The sequence below is a fragment of the Cricetulus griseus genome, chromosome 7, assembly GCF_003668045.3.
Source record: "Cricetulus griseus strain 17A/GY chromosome 7, alternate assembly CriGri-PICRH-1.0, whole genome shotgun sequence".
Lineage (NCBI taxonomy): Eukaryota > Metazoa > Chordata > Mammalia > Rodentia > Cricetidae > Cricetulus > Cricetulus griseus.
Genome location: NC_048600.1, coordinates 100700882 through 100720228, shown reverse-complemented (window position 1 = coordinate 100720228; position 19347 = coordinate 100700882). Strand labels below are relative to the sequence as shown.

The following is a 19347-nucleotide window of genomic DNA, read 5'->3' as shown; positions in this document are numbered from 1 at the left end:
GTGGGAGACCTGCTTGTGGGCAGCACTGCCAGCCCTTTTGAAAAATTAAGATAAAGGGGTAGCAGGATGGGGCATTTCAGTGAAAAACTACTTGTCAAATAAGCATGAAGCAGAACCCACACAAAAGCCAGTCCACCTGTAATCCCAGAATTTAAGAGGGCAGAGGCAGGGGATCCCTAGGTCAGGCTGGCTGGCTTGACTAGCCAAATTAGTAAGTTCCAAGTATGATAGGTAAAGTGTTTGCTTGATGAATGAATTAGATCCCTGTGACTCACGTGGTGGAAGGAAAGAACCAACTCCTGCAAGTTGTTCTCCAATATATACACATGTATGCTATGGCCATGCCACTTCCAACACAAATAAATAGGTGTCAAAAAACGGAAGAAATAAAAGTAACTTTTTGAGACATGGTCTCATTTAAGGCTGGCTTTTGAACCTGCTATGCATCCAAAGCTGGTCTTGAACTTTTGATCTTCCCACTTGTACTTTTTTGTTTGTTTGTTTTTCAAAACAGGGTTTCTCTGTGGCTTTGGAGGCTTTCCTGGAACTAGCTCTTGTAGACCAGGCTGGCCTCGAACTCACAGAGATCCACCTGCCTCTGCCTCCCGAGTGCTGGGATTAAAGGCGGGCGCCACCAACGCCTGGCCCCTCTTGTACTTCTAAGTGCTAGGGTTACAGTATGTGTCCCTAGAATACGTTTATGTGGTGCCGGGGATCAAACAGAAAGGGTTGGCTGGGTGTGATGCACACCTTTAATCCCAACACTCAAGAGGCACAGGCAGGTGGATCTCTGGAAGTTCTAGGCCAGCCTGGTCTACAGAGCTGAGTTCTAGGCCAGTTAAGGCTACACAGAGAAACCCTGTCTTGAAAAACAAAACAAATAAAGCCAAAGCCAAAAATCAAACAGAAAGCCTCATACATTCCAGGCAAGCACTCTGCCAACTGAGCCATATCCCCAGTTCCAGTAGCTAACTTGGTGATAAGTTATAAAGAACTTTACACTACTATAGTGAAGGTATCCAGAGCAAGTGCCAGGATAGGCTCCAAAGCTACACAGAGAACCCCTGTCTCGAAAAACCAAAAGAAAAAAAAAAAGAAAAAAGAAATGTATGAAGCCCAGGGTGGCTTTTCAAGTTTGGTCTTCCTGCTGGAAATACACACTCGGCACTAACTTGACCTAGGGCAATTCATCCTTTCCCCTGAATAGTCCACATAGCTTTTGCTGAAAGTGCTTTGAGAAGATGGATGGAATAGTTGCAACACACATCCTAAGATTTCTCAGGACTGGTGAGATGACTCTATGCATGAACACTTGCTACACAGGCCAGACAGCCTTAGTCTGCAGAACCCATACAAAAGTGGGAGAAGACAAGTTCCCCAAACCTGTCCTCTGACATCCACATGAAGATCATGGTATACTTATGTGCTCCCATACACCACACAAACACACACACACACACACACACACACACACACACACACACACACACACACACACACACACACACACACACACACACACACTAACCCAGAAAATTATGAAAAACAAAATTTAATAAATAAAAATGTTTAAATGTTTTCCAAAATGTCTATTGGACAAAAAAGAGTCTTCTCCCTTTTTCTCCTTTGTTTTTTGTATCCTCCTCTAAAAATAATAAACTGTTTTGGCTCTTTTTTTTAATGGAAAATTTATTGGGGAAGGTAAAGAAATAGGGGAAGGGAAGAAATAGAGAGGAGATAAACAGAGACAGAGAGACATAGAAGAGACCTGTCTTGGCTCTTCTGGGAAAGGATTTACTTCCCAAATAAAAGGTGGCAGATGCCAGTAACATATTCCTTTGTCTTACCCTCTTTTTACCTTTTCCTGTTGTGTGTACAACAGCCATCTTGACACCAAGGTTGAGGGGGGCAGAAAAAATAAAGCCAGAGCAAAGGCCAACATGTCACAGGATCATAGGCAACAGAGCAGAAAAATGAAACGCAGTCTAAGTCTCAGACTCTAGTATGACACCAGCAGTATCTGCCACCACCAATCTCTTGTTAAATGAGAAAAACTCATTTGACCAGGGCAGTGGGGCTTTCTGTTCTTTGCTGCTGAAAACACTGTGTATGACTTCCCTAAGGAGATGGGGGACAAAGATTAGGAGTAGGATGAGGGGAGGAGCAAGTGCCACCACTGATCTGAGTTTTAACTCTTTTCAAAGTTTGTTTTGTTCAAAGTTTGTATTGACCTCAACCTTTTTTATGATTTCTTTTTATTTTTATGCACATTGGTTTTTACCTATATGTATTTATGTGTGAGGGTGTCAGATTCCTGAAAATGGAGTTACAGACAGCTGTGAGCTGCCACTCTGGTACTAGGAATTGAACCAGGGACCTCTGGAATAGCAGCCAGTACTCTTGACCTTTGTGCCATCTCTCCAGCCTCAACTTAAATCTTTTTAAAAATTATATAAAACATTACTTAAGAGAGTGAGTGGGTTTTAGTCAAGTGTCCTATTGCTGTGAAGAGACAACTATGACCACAGCAACTATTATAAAGAAAGCATTTAATTGGGGGCTTGATTACAGTTTTACAGGGTTAGTCCATTATCATGCTGGGAAGTATGGCAGCATGCAGGCAGACATGGTACTTGAGAAACAGTTGAGAGTTCTATATCTGGATCTGTAGGCAGCAGGAACAGAGAGCCATTGGGCCTAGCTTGGATTTCTGAACCCTTAAAGCCCACCCAAATTGGCATATTCGAACAAGGCCATACTAATCCTTTTAAATAGTGCCATTCCCTGTTGGCTAAGCATTCAAATATATGAGCCTATAGGGGCCATTCTTATTCCAGAGAAAGTCCAGCAGTTTAGAACATTTGTTGCTCTCCCAGAGGACCTGGGTTTGATTCCCATTACCCACATGCTGGCTTACAACCATCTGTTAACTCTAGTTCCAGGAGATCCAATACCCTTTTCTGAACTCTACAGGCCTTAGGCATGTATGCAGTACACAGACATATACTCACAACAGTGTGTGTGTGTGTGTGTGTGTGTGTAACAAAAGAAACAACTCAGCTGGGCGTTGGTGGATCACGCCTTTAATCCCAGCTCTCAGGAGGCAGAGGCAGGCGGATCTCTGTGAGTTCAAGACCAGCCTGGTCTACAAGAGCTAGTTCCAGGACAGGCTCCAAAGCCACAGAGAAACCCTGTCTCAAAAAACCAAAATAAATAAATAAATAAATAAATAAAACAAACAACAAACAACAAAAACAAAACAAAAGAGACAACTCTTTAAAAACTTTTAAATTACTTCTATTGGCTACTGAAGCTTTTGGTGTCACTTCAGGCTTGTGTCCAAGTGTGTATGACTCACCTCTCCCTGTCCTGGCCCTGAATGCTAGTTCAAGGAAGTCAAGAGGCAAAGGGAGTGAGCTCAAGCACACACCTTACAACATTTTACAACACATATAAAGAGTGCTTCTGGTCAGGGCCAAATGAGGTTTCTTGAGATCCCAATGACCACCACATTTTTCAAAGAACTAAAGGTTTCTTCTAATACCTTTGAATGAAATCTTCTGAAAGAAGCTAAAACCTGTTTGCTTCACAAAATGAAGTTTTAGAAAACTAGGCCTGGTGGTTGTGGTGCATGCTTTTATAATCCCAGCACTTGGGAGGCAGAGGCAGGCGCATCTCTTGGTTCAAGGGACAGAGCAAGCTCCTGGACAGCCAGGACTATACAGAGAAACCCTGTCTTGAAAAACCAAACCAAAGAAAAAAAAATGAATGAAAAACTCTAATGCCTATTTGTATTTGTTTTAAAATATTTATTTTATGTGTATGAATGTTTTGCCTGAATATATGCCTGTGTACCATGTGCATGCAGTGTCCATGGAGGTCTGGAGAGGATGACAGATTCCCCTGTACTTTTGGAAGCTACCACATCTATGCTGGGAATTGAACCTGGATCTTCTACAACATCAACAAAAGCTCTAAAACAATGAGCCATTTCTCCAGCCCCTCTAATAAACATTTCTACTAGGAAGATACACAAGCATCCGGAAGAAGTCCAATATAACTATTCATTAAGGAAATGAAAATCAAATGTGGCATCACCTCATGCATAGGATGGCCAGTATTAAAGAGAGAAAAAGAGAGAGAAATAGTAAGTGGTAAAGACAAGGAGAAACTGGCAGTCTTGTACACTGCAGATGGGAGCATTCTATGTTGCAACTACTATGATGGTTACTTAAAATATTAAAAATAGGTTTAACATATGATCTAGAAATATAATTTCTGGGTATGTATCAGAAGAATTGAAAGCAAGGGGCTAAAAAGAGTGCTTAGGAGTTTAGAGCATTTAACTGCTCTTTGAGAGAACCCAGGTTCGGTTCTCAGAACCCATCTGGTAACTCACAACTGCTTGTAATTCCAGTTCCAGATGATACAGTTCCCTCTCTGACTTCTTCAGACACCTGAATGCATGTGGTTTACATCACTGGCACATATACACACACAAAAATAATAAATCTTTAAAGAAAATGAAAGCAGAACTTCAAAACCAGCCTAGAGTTCCATCAACAGATGAACTGGGGAAAAAAGGTGAAAACAGTTGTGATGGAACAAGCCTGTAGTCCCAACACTCCAGAGGCCAAGGCAAGAAGCCTGCCTGCCACAAGTTCAAATCCAGCCTGGGCAACAGTGTCAGATCTTGTCTCAAAAGAAGTGATAGGCATACATTCTGTAAAGAGAGACGTCTTAGCAGGTAAAGATGTCTGCCATTAAAGCCTTACTGGCTGAGTTCAATTCCTAGGACCCACTTAGTAGAAGGACAGGACCAACACCCCCAAGTTTTCCTCTGACAGTCCTATAAACACTATGATACACACACACACACACACACACACACACACACACACACACACACACACACACACACACACTAATTTTTAAAGGAATGAAATTATGACATTTGCAAAAAAGTGGATAGAACATGGAGATCATTATATTAAGACAAACATTCCATGTTTTCCTCCCACATGTATCTCCGTGTGTGTGTGTGTGTGTGTGTGTGTGTGTGTGTGTGTGTGTGTGTGTGTTACAAAAACAGAAAGGGGACTATATGGAAAGGTGGTCATAAGGAGTGGTGGCTTGAAAACAAGAAAGGACAATGAATGTATGAGCTTTGAAAGTGGGGGGAAGGACTATTAGGGAAAATGGAAAAGGACCAGCAAAAGGTGGGGAAGACAAATAAAGGAGGCAGTGGGGGTACAAATAAGGAAAAAATGTAGTGAGTGGCTGGAAAGACACAAACAGACACACACACACACACACACACACACACACACACACACACACACACACACACACACACACACGCGCAAATAAATGTGATAAAAAAATTTTTGAAGAAATGATTTCAGGCCAGTCACACGCCTGTAATCCTAGCACTCCAGAGGCAGAGTCAGGTGATCTCTGTGATCTGGTTTGGTCTACATAGTGAGTTCCAGGACAACCAGAGCTACACATTGAGATCCTGTCTCAGAAAACAAAAATAAACAAGAAATTATTTTAAAAACTTTTAAGTGAACCATCATGGATAGAAACTACATAATTAACTAGATAATTAACATTGAACTGTACACTTTAAATTTGTCAAGGAAAATGATTATATGCCATATGTATTTTAATCACAAAGTATAACTAGGAGGTAGGGGCTCACAAGCTCCCATCCAACCCTGAGGATCTATAGACAGTTAATTACTGCTAGGAGAGGAGAGACATGTTCTTCAGTGGTGTAGCCACTGATGAAGTGCTCATGTTCCTATAAATAAACTCTCACCCATGCACCTATAAGAAACCCTAATGAAACTCATTAGGGTCATGCACCCTCCAAAAAAGACATGAGAGTTAGATTCATGAGAGCAGGCGAGAGACAAAAGAGGGTAAGGAAAAGTGAACTTCATAAAAATATATTATTTACATGTTCAAAAATGTTGTCATGAAACTTATTAGATGCAATTAATACATGCTAATACAAAAATCCTAGTAATGAAGCAAGGATAATAAAGAAAGGTTGTTCTGTTCCTTATTATAATATACTAAAAACTAATATGCACAATGCAATTTTAAAATCCTTTCAAAAGTTTACTTTTTTTGTTACCTCTCTGTGTCTTCCAGATCCTGAATTTCTTTTGTAGAAAGAAAGCTGCTATCTTTGCTACTGTTGGTTTCTGGTTCTTCCAAATGCTTTTTATCTAAAGCAGTTGAGAGAGCTAACTTTATTAAAATGAAAAATTGTCAAGAACACGCTTTAAAATGAACCGTGAAGAGTAAGGCCACCAGTAGTTTTCTGAGTATGTGATACATCAGCTCCCTTTCCCATGACAAGAGGCCAGATGGCAGTCTGCAGGGCACCAACATTCACAGCAGCTGCTTCTGGGGTCTTGGGAGATGTGTGGTGCCAGGTGAAGCTACAGGAAACCTAGCTGGTGCCAAGTTCAGAGAACTAGGTAAAGCAAAGGAAAGAAGGCACACAAAGAGGAGGAGAGCAACCCTAAAAATAAACAGCACTGCATAAAAATCTCATGAAAGGACCTGGATATTGGCTTACCATTTTCAGTGGTACTCAGATCATGTGCTGTGTTCTCATGTGACACCATGGGTAGAATTTGCTGCTGCTTCAGATGCTCTGTCACAGTACAAAAGTGAAAGGCAACTTATTCCACATTTCCGTATCACACAATTTTCTAGGACAGTGACTCTCAAAGAGTAGTCCTCAAACCTGTATTATTGGTATAACCTAAATCTACTAAATCTGAAACGCTTGCAGTTTAACTCAGTCATATTTACAGGTGATTCTGATGCCTGATAAAGTTTTAAAACCACTACTTTAATAAATTATGAGCTCAAAATTAATTCTTCAAGTAAGAAAGCCCCAAATAACACCTGATAAAGGATTTTAAAGGATTGATAGTAGGTGTGGTGGTACAAGCAGCAGGACTTCTCTAAATTTGAGGTCAGTTTGGACTATACAACAAGTACCAAACTATTCAGGACTGCATAGTGAAACTCTGTCTCAAAACAAAACAAAACAAAACATTAGGCATGTATGTGATATATACCTGTAACTCCAGGACTTAAGGGGTAGAGGCAGAAACTTGTCAAGGTCAGTCTAGGCTACATACATAAAGAGTTCAAGGCTAGAGTTTATTACATGAAACTTTGTCTCAAACAGTAGTAACAACAACAACAAAAACCCAAACAAGCAAGCAAGCAAACGAATGGCTAGCAAGATAGTTGGGTCGGTTAAGGCACTGGCCTCCATGCATGATGATTTGAATTTGATTTCTAGGCCCCCATAAAGTTGAAGGTGAGAAACAACTCCTGACAAGTTGTCCTCTGACCGCCACACAAGCTCCATGGCATTGTATGTCTATGTACACACACACACACACACACACACACACACACACACACACACACACACACACACACACCAAACAAAAATGCAAAATAAAACAAAAACCTTACAAAAGTAAAGTTAATTACCAACAACATCTGAATGTAGTGATACCTTGTTTATACCTCACACACAAATAAAGCTTGCCTGAAGATCAGAGGGCAGAGCTAGCCACTAGTTAACCATAGAGGTCTGGGTTTGTACAGACAGACAGGAAGTGATATGGCTGGACAGAGAGAGGAAGTGATAAGGCAGGAAGCGACAAGAACTCAGCCTTGTTTTGGTTGGGAAGTTAGCAAGGTAAGACTTGCTCCTTCATCTCTCTGATCTTTAAGCATTTTCCTCTATATCTGACTCTGGGCTTTTATTATTAAGACCAATTAGAACTTGTGCTACATCTGAATGTTGTTACTTTACCTTAGACTATTTCTCATAAACCCTTTAGTAACAAATAACAAAATAAATGGGCCAATTATCTTGGCCACACTGTGGCCTATTTGATTCAAAAACTGTCCCTTCCTGAATTTGCATTCAACCACACCTTCATACATTTTTTTCTTTTGTACTCATGCTGATACCTAAGAAAAAGAAACCGTGTTGTGATCAGTGACCATAACCAAAAGGGGCCAAGGAGAATATTTCATATTGAACACCTCTTACCAATTTCATCAAGAAGCTCCTGAGCTGGTGGTGGAAGCTCATCAATAAGATGCTGAGAGGTGGCTTCCACTAGTTCTTAAAAAAGATAAAGGGAAAATGACTTAACACCCTCCTAGACCTGAATTGTAATTTTCTAGGCTTTCCATGGACTTAGGCTTTTTCAATGATGAAATAAATTAAGGTGTATGAAAGCATCTCTCATGGCATTCTTAGTGGAAGCCTTCTTAATATATGGATGGCCCTACTCTCCATTTTCATCCTATTTACTCTACTCTTTGCTTCTTTTTCTAAGGACACTTGAATCAGATTAAGGTACAAATTCTTAGTAAGAGGTTTGAGGATGACCTGGAGAACACAGAGGTTTCTAAATAAGCCAAAATGAACAAAAACACAAAGCAAAAAGCCTTTCTCTGTAGATTATCAGGCCAGGAGATATCAAAGCAACCATACTTTGGGTCTTTCCCAAGTGCTAAATTATATATAGTGATCTCTCCAATATAACATATAAAATTTCTCTTTCCTGGAGAGAAATTCCAAGAGCTATAGCAAAGGAAGGCCATAGATACTAAAATTACTGCAACAAAAGCAATGTGCCCTAGAAGTTTCTAGCATTCTTGTGTGATTTGAAAACTGTCTTCCAAGAAATCTATCCTAAGGAAAGGTCAGCGGTTTAGATAATACTTATGTACAAGCTGGGCGGTAGTGGCACATGCCTTTAAATCCCAGCACTTGGGAGGGAGAGGCAGGTGGATCTCGTGAGTTCAAGACCAGCCTGGTCTACAAGAGCTAGTTCCAGGACAGGCTCCAAAGCCACAGAGAAACCCTGTCTCAAAAAACCAAAAAAAACAAAAACAAAACAGAACAAAAATAAAGACTTATGTACAACGGGTAAAACTTGGAAAACAATATAAAGTTTCAAATAAGATAATGGTTAAGCCATATGTTCAGAGTCTATTATTATGTAGCTACTATGTATTCATGAATAATTTTTAGTAACAAGAGGAAATGCTCAAAATACAATTACCCTTTGTTGTTTATAAGGAAGTAGTTCTAGAATCACTCAGCCTGGCAATGCCAAAATCCAAGAGTGCTCAAGTTCCTTATATGAAGTGGCATTTGATTGCTTGTAACACCTAATATAATGTAAATGCTATATAAATCACTGATATATTACACTGTTTAGGTAGGAAGAAAGATGAGAAAAGGCAGCTATACATGTTCAATATAGTAGATGCAATCTTTTTGCAAATACTTTTTATCTGCCACTGGTTGAATCCATGGATACAGAACTAATGGTTTTGGAAGCTGAGGATATGTCAAGGAGAAACACAGTCTAGAAATGATATATGGCATGTTTACAAAAAACAAACTATTTGTTAAATATTTCTAGAACTACCAAACAAGATAATGCACCAAAACTGTACAACACAGCAAGCTGTGATAATAATTATTTGATCATTTTGTTCTTTAAACTTTTCTTTATTCACCAAGTTTTCTGTTTTATAATCAGAGAAAAATTATTTTTGTTTAAACCAAATGTCACATCAAAGATTGATGAATATTAACATAAGCCTTTTTTTTTTGAAACATGGTTTCTCTGTGTAGCTTTGGGGCCTGTCCTGGCACTCACTCTATAGACCAGGCTGGCCTCAAACTCATGGAGATCCACCTGCCTCTGCCCCCCCCCCCCCCCCGCCCCCCCCAAGTGCTGGGATTAAAGGTGAGCGCCACCAAAGCCTGGTCAACCTAAGCTTTCTTTAACTGGTTTACTTTCATGAATTTCTTTGATATTAAATACAGGGTACCTCTGGGTAGGCTCTTCCTTTGGGTAGCATTGGCTGATGTCACAGATGCCGTAGAAATGTTAGAAGAACCAACCCCACTGTACGTAGACCATTTTTTCTATAAGAAAAAAAATGTGGTATGAGACATAAACCATGGTAAGCAGTATCTGCACTGAGTGAAAAGGCACATGTAGCTCCATCATTTCTACTTATTTTTTAGAGTAAGTCACAAATTCAACGAGTACCTTCCCTGGAAGCCTTCTCAACTCTGTCTGTCTGCTGAGCACTTGGTAATCACATTGGGCCTGTCTCCTCACTGACAACTGCCCAACTAACAGTTCATTGAGACAAAGCATAAGATACCTTGTTATTTCCTCACTTCTGAGTTCAATTTTTGTGAGCCAAATACCAAAACATTTGCAATCAATTTTCCATTGAATAACAAAGAAAATAACCAGTCTGTTAATAAGAGTGTGTCATGGTTAGCTTTAGATGTCTACTTAACATACTTAGCAAGAAGGAACTTCACTTGAAGAATTGTTGCCATCAGATTTGCCTCTATGCATGCCTGAGGCATTTTCTTAATTGCTAACTGATGTAGGAAGCCTCGACCACTGTGGGCAGTGCCACCGCCTAGGCAGGTAGTCCTGTACTATGTAAGAAAAGTAGCTGAAAAGCCAGAAGGGAAATCCACAGTAAATAACTGTGGTGATTTGAATGAGGATGGCTCCCCCAGGCTCATATATTTGAATGTCTGGTTTCCAGTTGGTGGATTGTTTTGGAAGGAATAGGAGGCATGGCCTTGTTGGAAAATGTGTCACTGAGGGTGGGCTTTGAGGTTTCAAAAGCCCATGCTAGGCCCAGTTTTTGCTTTCTCTGCCTGCAACTTGTGGATCAGACATGAGCTCCCAGCTAAGGCTTCAGCACCATGCCTGCCTGCTATGCTTAAGCCTCAAACTGTAATCAAGGTCCCAGTTAAACGATTCCTGTAATAAAGTTTCCTTGGGCCTGGCAGTTGGTGGCGCAGGCCTTTAATCCCAGCACTTGAGAGGTAGAGGCAGGCAGATCTCTGTGAGTTCAATGTCAGCCTAGTCTACAGAGTGAGTGCCAGGACAGGCTCCAAAGCTACACAGAGAAACCCTGTCTCAACAAACCAAAACAAAACAAAAACAGAAACCCTTCCTTAGTCATGGTGATTACAGCAACAGCAGTAATTAAGACAACAGTGTTCCTCATGGTTTCTGCTTCAGGATCCTGCCTTGGCTTTCCTAGATGATGGATAATAACCCATCAGCCAAATTAACCCATTCCTCACTCTACTTGGCTTTGGTCAGTGTTTTATCTTAGCAAAATAAAGCAACTAATATGGAGGGTCAGTCAAAAAGTTATTGTTTTTTTGTTTGTTTTGGTTTGTTGAGACAGGGTTTCTCTGTGTACCTTTGGAGACTGTCCTAGAACTCCCTCTGTAGACCAGGCTGGCCTTGAACTCTCAGAGATCGCCTACCTCTGCCTCCCCGAGTGCTGGGATTTAAAGGCGTGCGCCACCAACGCCTGGCTGGTCAAAAAGTTTTTAATGAGCAGTATTAAGCAGGAATTTGTGGTTTTCTTAAAGAGACTAAACATGTGCAATATGAGAGAGAAAGAAAAAAGAACTCACAGAAGAGGAAAAGGTACTATAACATAAATTTTCCTACGAGTTCAGGGAGATCAACCAGCATTCAGGGAAGCAGCATTCAATGTACACCTCCCAAAATGCAGACTCCAGACAGAAGCCCAGGGATGCCTGTGAGCAACGTAGCATATTTCTTGCTTCTCAATGAATTTGTAGCATCTCAGCCCTTTTATCACTGCAGGCCTTGGACTGACCTCCTGAAAGTGAAATGCAAAACTAGGAACTCACAGGATCAGTCAGTTTTGCAGGCAGAGGTCTAGAAGAAGCAAGAAGAGACTCTAGGCTCTTCGCTCTCTCTCGGACAGTCGTAAATTTGGCAGACAAAGTTCTCATAGATTCTTGACCATTCCAACAAAATGAAGATCCTTTTTTGACTTGAAATGTGGTATTTTCAAGGCAGTCTTCATAGTGACTAGCAGCTGAAGAAATTGACTCTAGGAGAAAAGAGGGCAGTAAGGGTCTGAATTCTTTACATTATAAACAATCAAACTGTAACTATGCTGGGAATTTTCCAAATTGCTAATAACTGGAATAACCATGAAACTGAAACAGCTCCTCAGGTCTAAAACTACATTCTTAAATCTTCAAGACATTAAAAATCATATAAAGCTGGTAATCAAAATGAGATAAAAGGGAAATTAAGTCATACATTTACCAAAAATAAGAAACTTGAAGAGAAACTATTTGATGATGGTTACATGTGATGACAGCAGTTAATTCAGGGGTGTGTGGGTTCAGAGTAGACTGCACTGGAATGTTTCCAGCACAGTAATCTAACACTAGCTTCCAGCAGTAACTACAGCACCATTACCATCACTTTCAATGGGAACTCAGGGCTATAACCTACCACCTTAGTTTCCCTGCATTCTCAAAGAAAATAAAAAACACAAACTGGTAAAGAAACTTGGGTTATAGTTTTAAACTGAACCACAGGGCAAGAAAAAGAAATTCCTAACTTTTTTTCTACCATGCCTGTGGCATTTTGAAATTTACAGAAAATCATGAGAAGATATATTTCAGTGGTAGAGAACTTGCCTGGCTTCAAAGTCCTATATTTGATCCCAAACATTAAAGTAAACACACACACACACACACACACACACACACACACACACACACACACACACACACTCTCTCTCTCTCTCTCACACAATTCAAGAGATATATAACTAGGAGAGAATTTAATTGACTGTTTCTGATGAGAAGGCAGCCCAGTACTAAAACCCAACTTGCCTCCATTTGTAGCAGGCTGTCTCCAGCAGGAAGGGTCTGTTACACCATAACTCTACCTGGAAGCCCACGCAATTACCCTGTTTAGTTCTGACGCTTAAGAAAATACCTTTGCAGGGCTGGAGATATAGCTCAGCGGTTAAAAATACTTGTTGAGGCGTTGGTGGCGCATGCCTTTAATCCCAGCGCTTGGGAGGCAGAGGCAGGTGGATCTCTGTGAGTTCAAGGCCAGCCTGGTCTCCAGAGTGAGTGCCAGGATAGGCTCCAAAGCTACACAGAGAAACCCTGTCTCTAAAAACCAAAAAAAAAAAAAAAAAAAAAAAAAAAAAAAAAAAGAAAAAAACTTGTTGCTCTTCTAGAGGACACAGGTTCTGTACCCAGGACCTACTTGGTAGCTCACAACCAGCTGTAAACACCAGACCCAGAGATCAGTCGCCCTCTTCTGGCCTCTGTGGGCACTGCAAGCATCTGGTGCACAAACACATGTGCAGGCAAAACATTCATACACATACAATAAAAATAAGTATTTTAGCACTCCTTTAATCCTAGAACTCTGGAGGCAGAGGCAAACACATCTCTGAGTTTAAGGCCAACCTGGTCTACAGAGCAAGTTCCAGGATATCCATGGCTACACAAAGAAACCCTGTCTCAAAACAAAACAACATAAAGAAATAAAGAAAACACCTTTGTTTTGAGAGACAATAGCCATGAGGACTTATGCCCAAACAGGGCAAACAGGAAGGGCCTGTGAATTCCTCTTCTAAAACATTCCTGTGTATGATTATTACCTGGGCTGAGCGGAGTACTGACACTAGTAGGTGCGTGCTTTAATTTGGGTGTTTTGCATGAGGATTCCTTAAAATAGCCGTCTTTTTCATAGGAGATACTGGACAGGTCTTGAATGTCTGTCAGTGATCTAAAGAATTAAGAACACATAGTAAGCTGGTCATGGTGGTAAAACTGTGTTAACCCAGCTGTTTGGAGGCTAAAGCAGGAGGATTGCCATGACTTCAAGGTCATCCTATGCTTCAATGATTTCAAAGCCAACCTGAACAAGACTCAGTCTCAAAAACAAAACAAACAAAAACCAAACAGCAACAAAGTAGTTGTGAGTTATGGTGAGATAGTTGGAAAAACAGAACAATACATTCTTACATTCCTGACCAGAACTTCTTTAAAACATTTTTTAGATTGATTTATTTTATGTATCTGGATGTACACCTCCATGCCATGTGGTTGCTGGGAATTGAACTCAACATCTCTGGAAGAACAGCCAGTGCTCTTAACCACTGACCCATCTCTCCAGCACCCCAGAACTTCTTTTATTGTGACGGGTTTGAATTCAACACAGGCTGGCTTTGAATTCATGATCTTACTTTCAGATTCCTAATGTTGGGATTGCAGATATGTACCACCATGTCTTGTTCTAATAAGAACTTCTGAAGTATATTCTTGACAAAATAATTACGTACAATAGATCAGAGATGCTGGGAGGTGGTGGCACACACCTTTAATCCCAGCACTCTGGAGGCAGAGGCAGGTGGATCTCTGTGAGTTTGAGGCCAGCCTGGTCTACACAGCTAGTTCCAAGACAGCCAGGGCTACACAAAGAAACCCTGTCTCAAAAAACAAAACAAAACAAAAAATAGATCAGAGACTATCTTAAAGAAAATATTAAGAAATATTTTTAAAAATAGAGCTGGAGAGTTGGCTCAACAGGTTCAATCCCCAGCACCTACACAATAGTTCATAACCATCTATAACTCCAGTTCTAGGGAAATCCAATGCCTTCTTCTGGCCTCCTTGGCCACTCCACACAAGTGGTATACATACTTTCATGCAAAACACATAATTTTTAAAATACCCTTTAAAAATACTTATTTATTTTACTTCATGTATATGAGTGCTCTATCTGCATATACAACCTTATGTCAGACAAGGGCATCAGATCCTACTATAGATGGTTGTGAGCCACCATGTGGTTGGTGGGAATTGAACTCAGGTCCTCTAGAAGAGCAGCCAGTGCTCTTAACTGCTGAGCCATCTCTCCAGGCCCAAAAGGCCTATCTTAAATAGATGCTGGGGCCAGGAATGGTAGCTTGTTCATGCCCATAACTTCAGTACTTCAGAAGTTAAGGCAAAAGGACTTAACTTCGAGGCTGGCCTAAGCTACACAGTGAGTCCAGGGCCCCAGGCTAAAAAAAAAAACAAAACAGAACATGTGGGGTAGGGGGCAGGACCCTTTCACTTCCACACTACCACATCAAAAAACAACAAAAAGAGACACTGAACCACGGATATGGTTTAGCAGCAGGGCACTTGCCAAGCATGTGACAGACAGGTCCTGGAGTTCTATTCCTGGCATCACAAAACAGAAATATATAACTTGAAACATATTTTGGCTGATAAAATAAACTTCCCATTTATGAAAGGGTATTTATGTAGAAAGTACATTTAATCTATCTCAAGTAGTAAACTTATTACCATGATCACTGTCATCACTGTATTTCCTTGATTATAAGATGTTATTAGTAATAGATCATATCAATTTAATAATAGCTTTGTGTAAAAGAAGAAAGATATTTACACTAAATATATTTATGGTAAGGATAAGAGAAAGATGCTCAATGGGTAAGGCATTTGCTGAGCAAGCCTGGCAACCTGAGTTTGATCCCCGGAACCCATGTAAAGATAGGAGAGAAACAACTCCACAAAGCTGTCTTTTCACTCCACATGCACCACACAGCATGCTTGATGATGACAATAATAATAATAATAATAATAATAATAATAATAATAATAATATAGTAATAATAAATGTAAGGAGTAGGTTCTCTCTAGTGGCCATACATGTCTTTCTGTTTTGGTTCCTTTAGTGTCTCCTCTGGTGCCTCTCTTTGCTCATCTTCAGCACTGTGTGAGAAAAAAAACAAGTGAGCACTTTTCAGTCAAGTACATTAACTAGGTACCAGTCCCCCAGCCAAGGGTCAAAAGCTATGGAGAGAGCACAAAATCCAGAGGTACAAAGTGTGAGTTCTAGTTCTGGTTCTGACCAGTCACAAGTTCTTCAGCATGTCTGGGTCTCAATTTTTCTCCATAAATTGAAAAATACTCTCAAAGGGTGATCCCGGCTCTGAAATAAGCCAGTTGATCCATGTGACAGTGAGCAAGCTCCTTAGAAAGCCACTGGAACACGGGAACTTTGCTGGGAGGCAGATATGGAGCAAAGGGAATAGATACCAGGCTTCACTAACTGTGAGACAGATTCCTGGTCTCTCCGAGAGAGGTCAGAAGAGATATGGAAGACAAACCTAACCTGTTTCTACTTCAGTCAATACTTAAGCTTCAAATTCAGTACTCATGGGGCATAGAACCACAAGCAGATCCTACACTAAATCTTTCTCTGTGTCTCTACTTGTTTTTAAATTATACATATCTTTTGAGACAGGGCTGTCCTGAAACTCACTATGTAGACCAGACTGGCCTTGTAGGCATTTGGTCTGTGGACCTGAAATGGTGGCCACACCCCTTTAGGTGTAGCTTCAGGCAGAAAGAGAGGAGCTTGAGCCGTGGCTTTCCTTTGCATGCTTTTTCTTGTGGGTCAGAGGATCCTGTAGCAAGAGCAGGGAAATGCTCTGGTGGTTCTTTGTATTTTTCTGTGTAATTGTCCCCAGTAAACACTCATTTAGCATATATCTTGGGTCTAGTGATAAAATTACATCCTTGCCTTCATGGGCTTGAGCTCAAAGATCCACCTGCCTCTGCCCAAGTACTGGGGTTAAAAGTGTGCACCTGTACCATGCCCAGCACTTTTTACTGCTGAGTAGTACTCAATGTATAGATGTACTACCATCTCATCATTCACAGTGAGGCATCTGGGTTTCTGTATTACAAATCAATCTGCTACAAATATTCATTTTGTCATGATTTAAGAGTTTGTTTCTCAGGAACAAATATCTAGAAGTTGTATTGTTACTTTTAATTCCTATGTCAGTATTCTCAGAATTATTACCCCTATTTTATTTATTCATTTTTTTGAGACAGGGTCTCACTATGTATGCTTGCCTGTCCTGGAACCTGCTATGTAGACCAGGCTGGTCTTGAACTTAGAGCTGGAATTAAAGCTATATGCCACCAGGCCTGGCTTTAAAGATGTGATGGCAGAGAGGCAGAGACCTATAACCAAAGTCATATGGATAAAATGTCAAGAGCTAGGATCTGAATAAAAATAATTACTTCTTTTCGCTACCTATCAAATTCTGCTGAGCAAGTCCTAATATTTTTAAGTTGCAGAGAGCTAATTGGTATGACAGTGGACAATTCACCTGAAGGTGAACAATACATAAACCTAATCACTTTTGCCAATGAAACTGAATAAAAACATAAAATAAGTCATACCATTGTATAGTTTGGAACAGAGGCTCAGTCAAAATCTCAGCATTCTTTCCAAAGATTTCACTCATCTGGAATTCTCCTTCAACTGAAATGATAAAGAAATCTATTTTTACTTTAATCCCAAGCACACCCAGGAGGTAAAGGAAGGCAGATCTCTGTAAGTTCAAGGCTAGCCTGGCTTACATTGTGAGTTCCAGGACAGCCAGAGCTACATAGTAAGACCTTGTCTCAAAAAATATATAAATCATCATCATCATCATCATCATCATCATCATCATCATCATCACCACCACCATCATCATCATCTGGGTTGGGCTTCAAGATACCTCAGCAGGTAGAAGCCTTTGCCCAGAAGTTTGACAGCCTAAATTAGGCCTCTGGATCCCACAAGTGAGTTGTCTTCAGGCCTCCATATTGCATGCCATGGTGTGTGTGTGAGCTCAGGAGGGAGATCTTTATTCCAACACTCAAAATACAACCAAGCTATTTATAGTTATTTCTGGAAACAGATGTTATTTTGTCTTTTCAAGAAGCCAAACAGGGTGGGGGGACACAAAGGCAAACTGACTATTCCTGTAAACAGACACCAGGGGACACGGAAGTTAAAAACTGTTAGTTCACTTAAGATTCTAAATCCAAAGTGGCAGGATAGGGGGATTTAGCTCAGTGGTAGAGCACTCGAGCAAGGTTTGTTCCCCAACTCCAGGGGTGTGGGGGGAAGATCATTAACTGGGGATTCCCAGTCAGCAAAAACAAAAACAAAAAACAAAAAACTATGCCTCTTAAATATCAATACCCTCTAAAGGGAGGAGAGCAGGGAGAGGGGGGTTAAGTACTGAAAAGGGAGCTCAAATCTTTTGCTTTTCCACGTATTGTCTAAAGTTATTTTCCCCCAATTCTCTGTAAGATGCTTCTCTTATGTATGTAGGCAAACAAACCAGGATTCATTTTCCTTTCTTTCCATCATTAAACTCTCCTACAAAAAGAACAATCAATTCCATTTCCTCATTCCTAAGGTCCAACTGGCTGGAGAGCATCAGAAAGGTCCACCAGAACAGTGTTGCCTTATAGCAGACATGAACAAGCTCTGAAACCCAAACTAGTAGAGAAACATCAGGGGCTGGGATTCCTCTTCCTGTGACATTCCTTTCAAAAGATAAACATTAAGAAAACATAAACTAATAACCACAATTTGTTACTGTCTTTAACAGGAGAGAAGAATGGGAACTTGAGATAAAGTAGCTTGGCCAAGGCTATACAGAAAGTCAGTGGGAGAACAGGCTGAGAACCAGCGGGCCTCCCTCTGTACTTCTGCTACAACAGGAAGAGGGTATATATCAGAGCCCTAAATAGGAGAGGAAGAGAAAGGCTGTAAGAACGGAGGATTTCTCATATACTTCAGATGTTTGCTCAGAACTAGTCCTGGTTTTCTGATCTATCTGTTTTACCATTCCTTCATTCAACAGAACACTCCTCCAAATCCAAGCGGCCATGTTTATACCAGACTTACAAAAAGTGTTCATTAAGTAGAGACCGCAAAAAAAAAAAGATGGGTATCCATAGACCCTGGGGTCTATTTTTTTTTCCCAAGACAGGGTTTCTTTGTGAAGCTTTGGTTATCCTGGAACTTGCTCTGTAGAACAGGCTGGCCTTGAACTCACTGAGGTCTGCCTACCTCTGCCTCCCTAGTGCTACGATTAAAGGTGTGTGCCATCACCTCCTGGCTCAACCCTGGGGTCTTCTAATATACATATCCTCAATCCCAAGAACATAATTTGATCTAAAAGCTTGCAGTTCTTTTTCAGTCCTAGAACTGAACCCAAAGACTTACGCACAACAGGCAGATGCTCTACCACTAAAATGCATCCTGCCCCACATGCCTTTAATTTTGAGGGGGGGGGGGTCTTGATAATTTGCTATTACTTGTATAGTATCATTTCCAGCTTTGCATCTGAATGTGTGTTCATGTGTATGCACATACTACAGGTGCTGTAGAGGCCAGGGGTCAACTTCAAATGTTGTTCCCCAGGAGCTATTCACACTTTTTAGAGACAAGGTCAATCACTGGGCTTGCAAAGTAGGCTAAGCTGGCTGGCCAGGAAGCCCCAGGGATCTGCCTGGCTGGTAAAGGGACTACAAGTATGTACCACCATGCCAGGCTC

The 19347-nt window shown here is 40.7% G+C and overlaps 1 protein-coding gene across 1 annotated transcript in view; it reads right to left on the bottom strand.

The window, feature by feature from the left end:
* The window catches only part of Tex14 (testis expressed 14, intercellular bridge forming factor), an 80366-nt gene that overhangs the window by 5588 nt on the left and 55431 nt on the right, over nt 1–19347 (bottom strand). Inside the window, 8 exon segments of the mRNA XM_027426329.2 lie at nt 6146–6239; nt 6596–6673; nt 8105–8179; nt 9910–10006; nt 11789–11994; nt 13579–13706; nt 15641–15703; nt 17189–17270. Of these exon segments, the coding sequence (XP_027282130.1) occupies nt 6146–6239; nt 6596–6673; nt 8105–8179; nt 9910–10006; nt 11789–11994; nt 13579–13706; nt 15641–15703; nt 17189–17270 (823 nt within the window).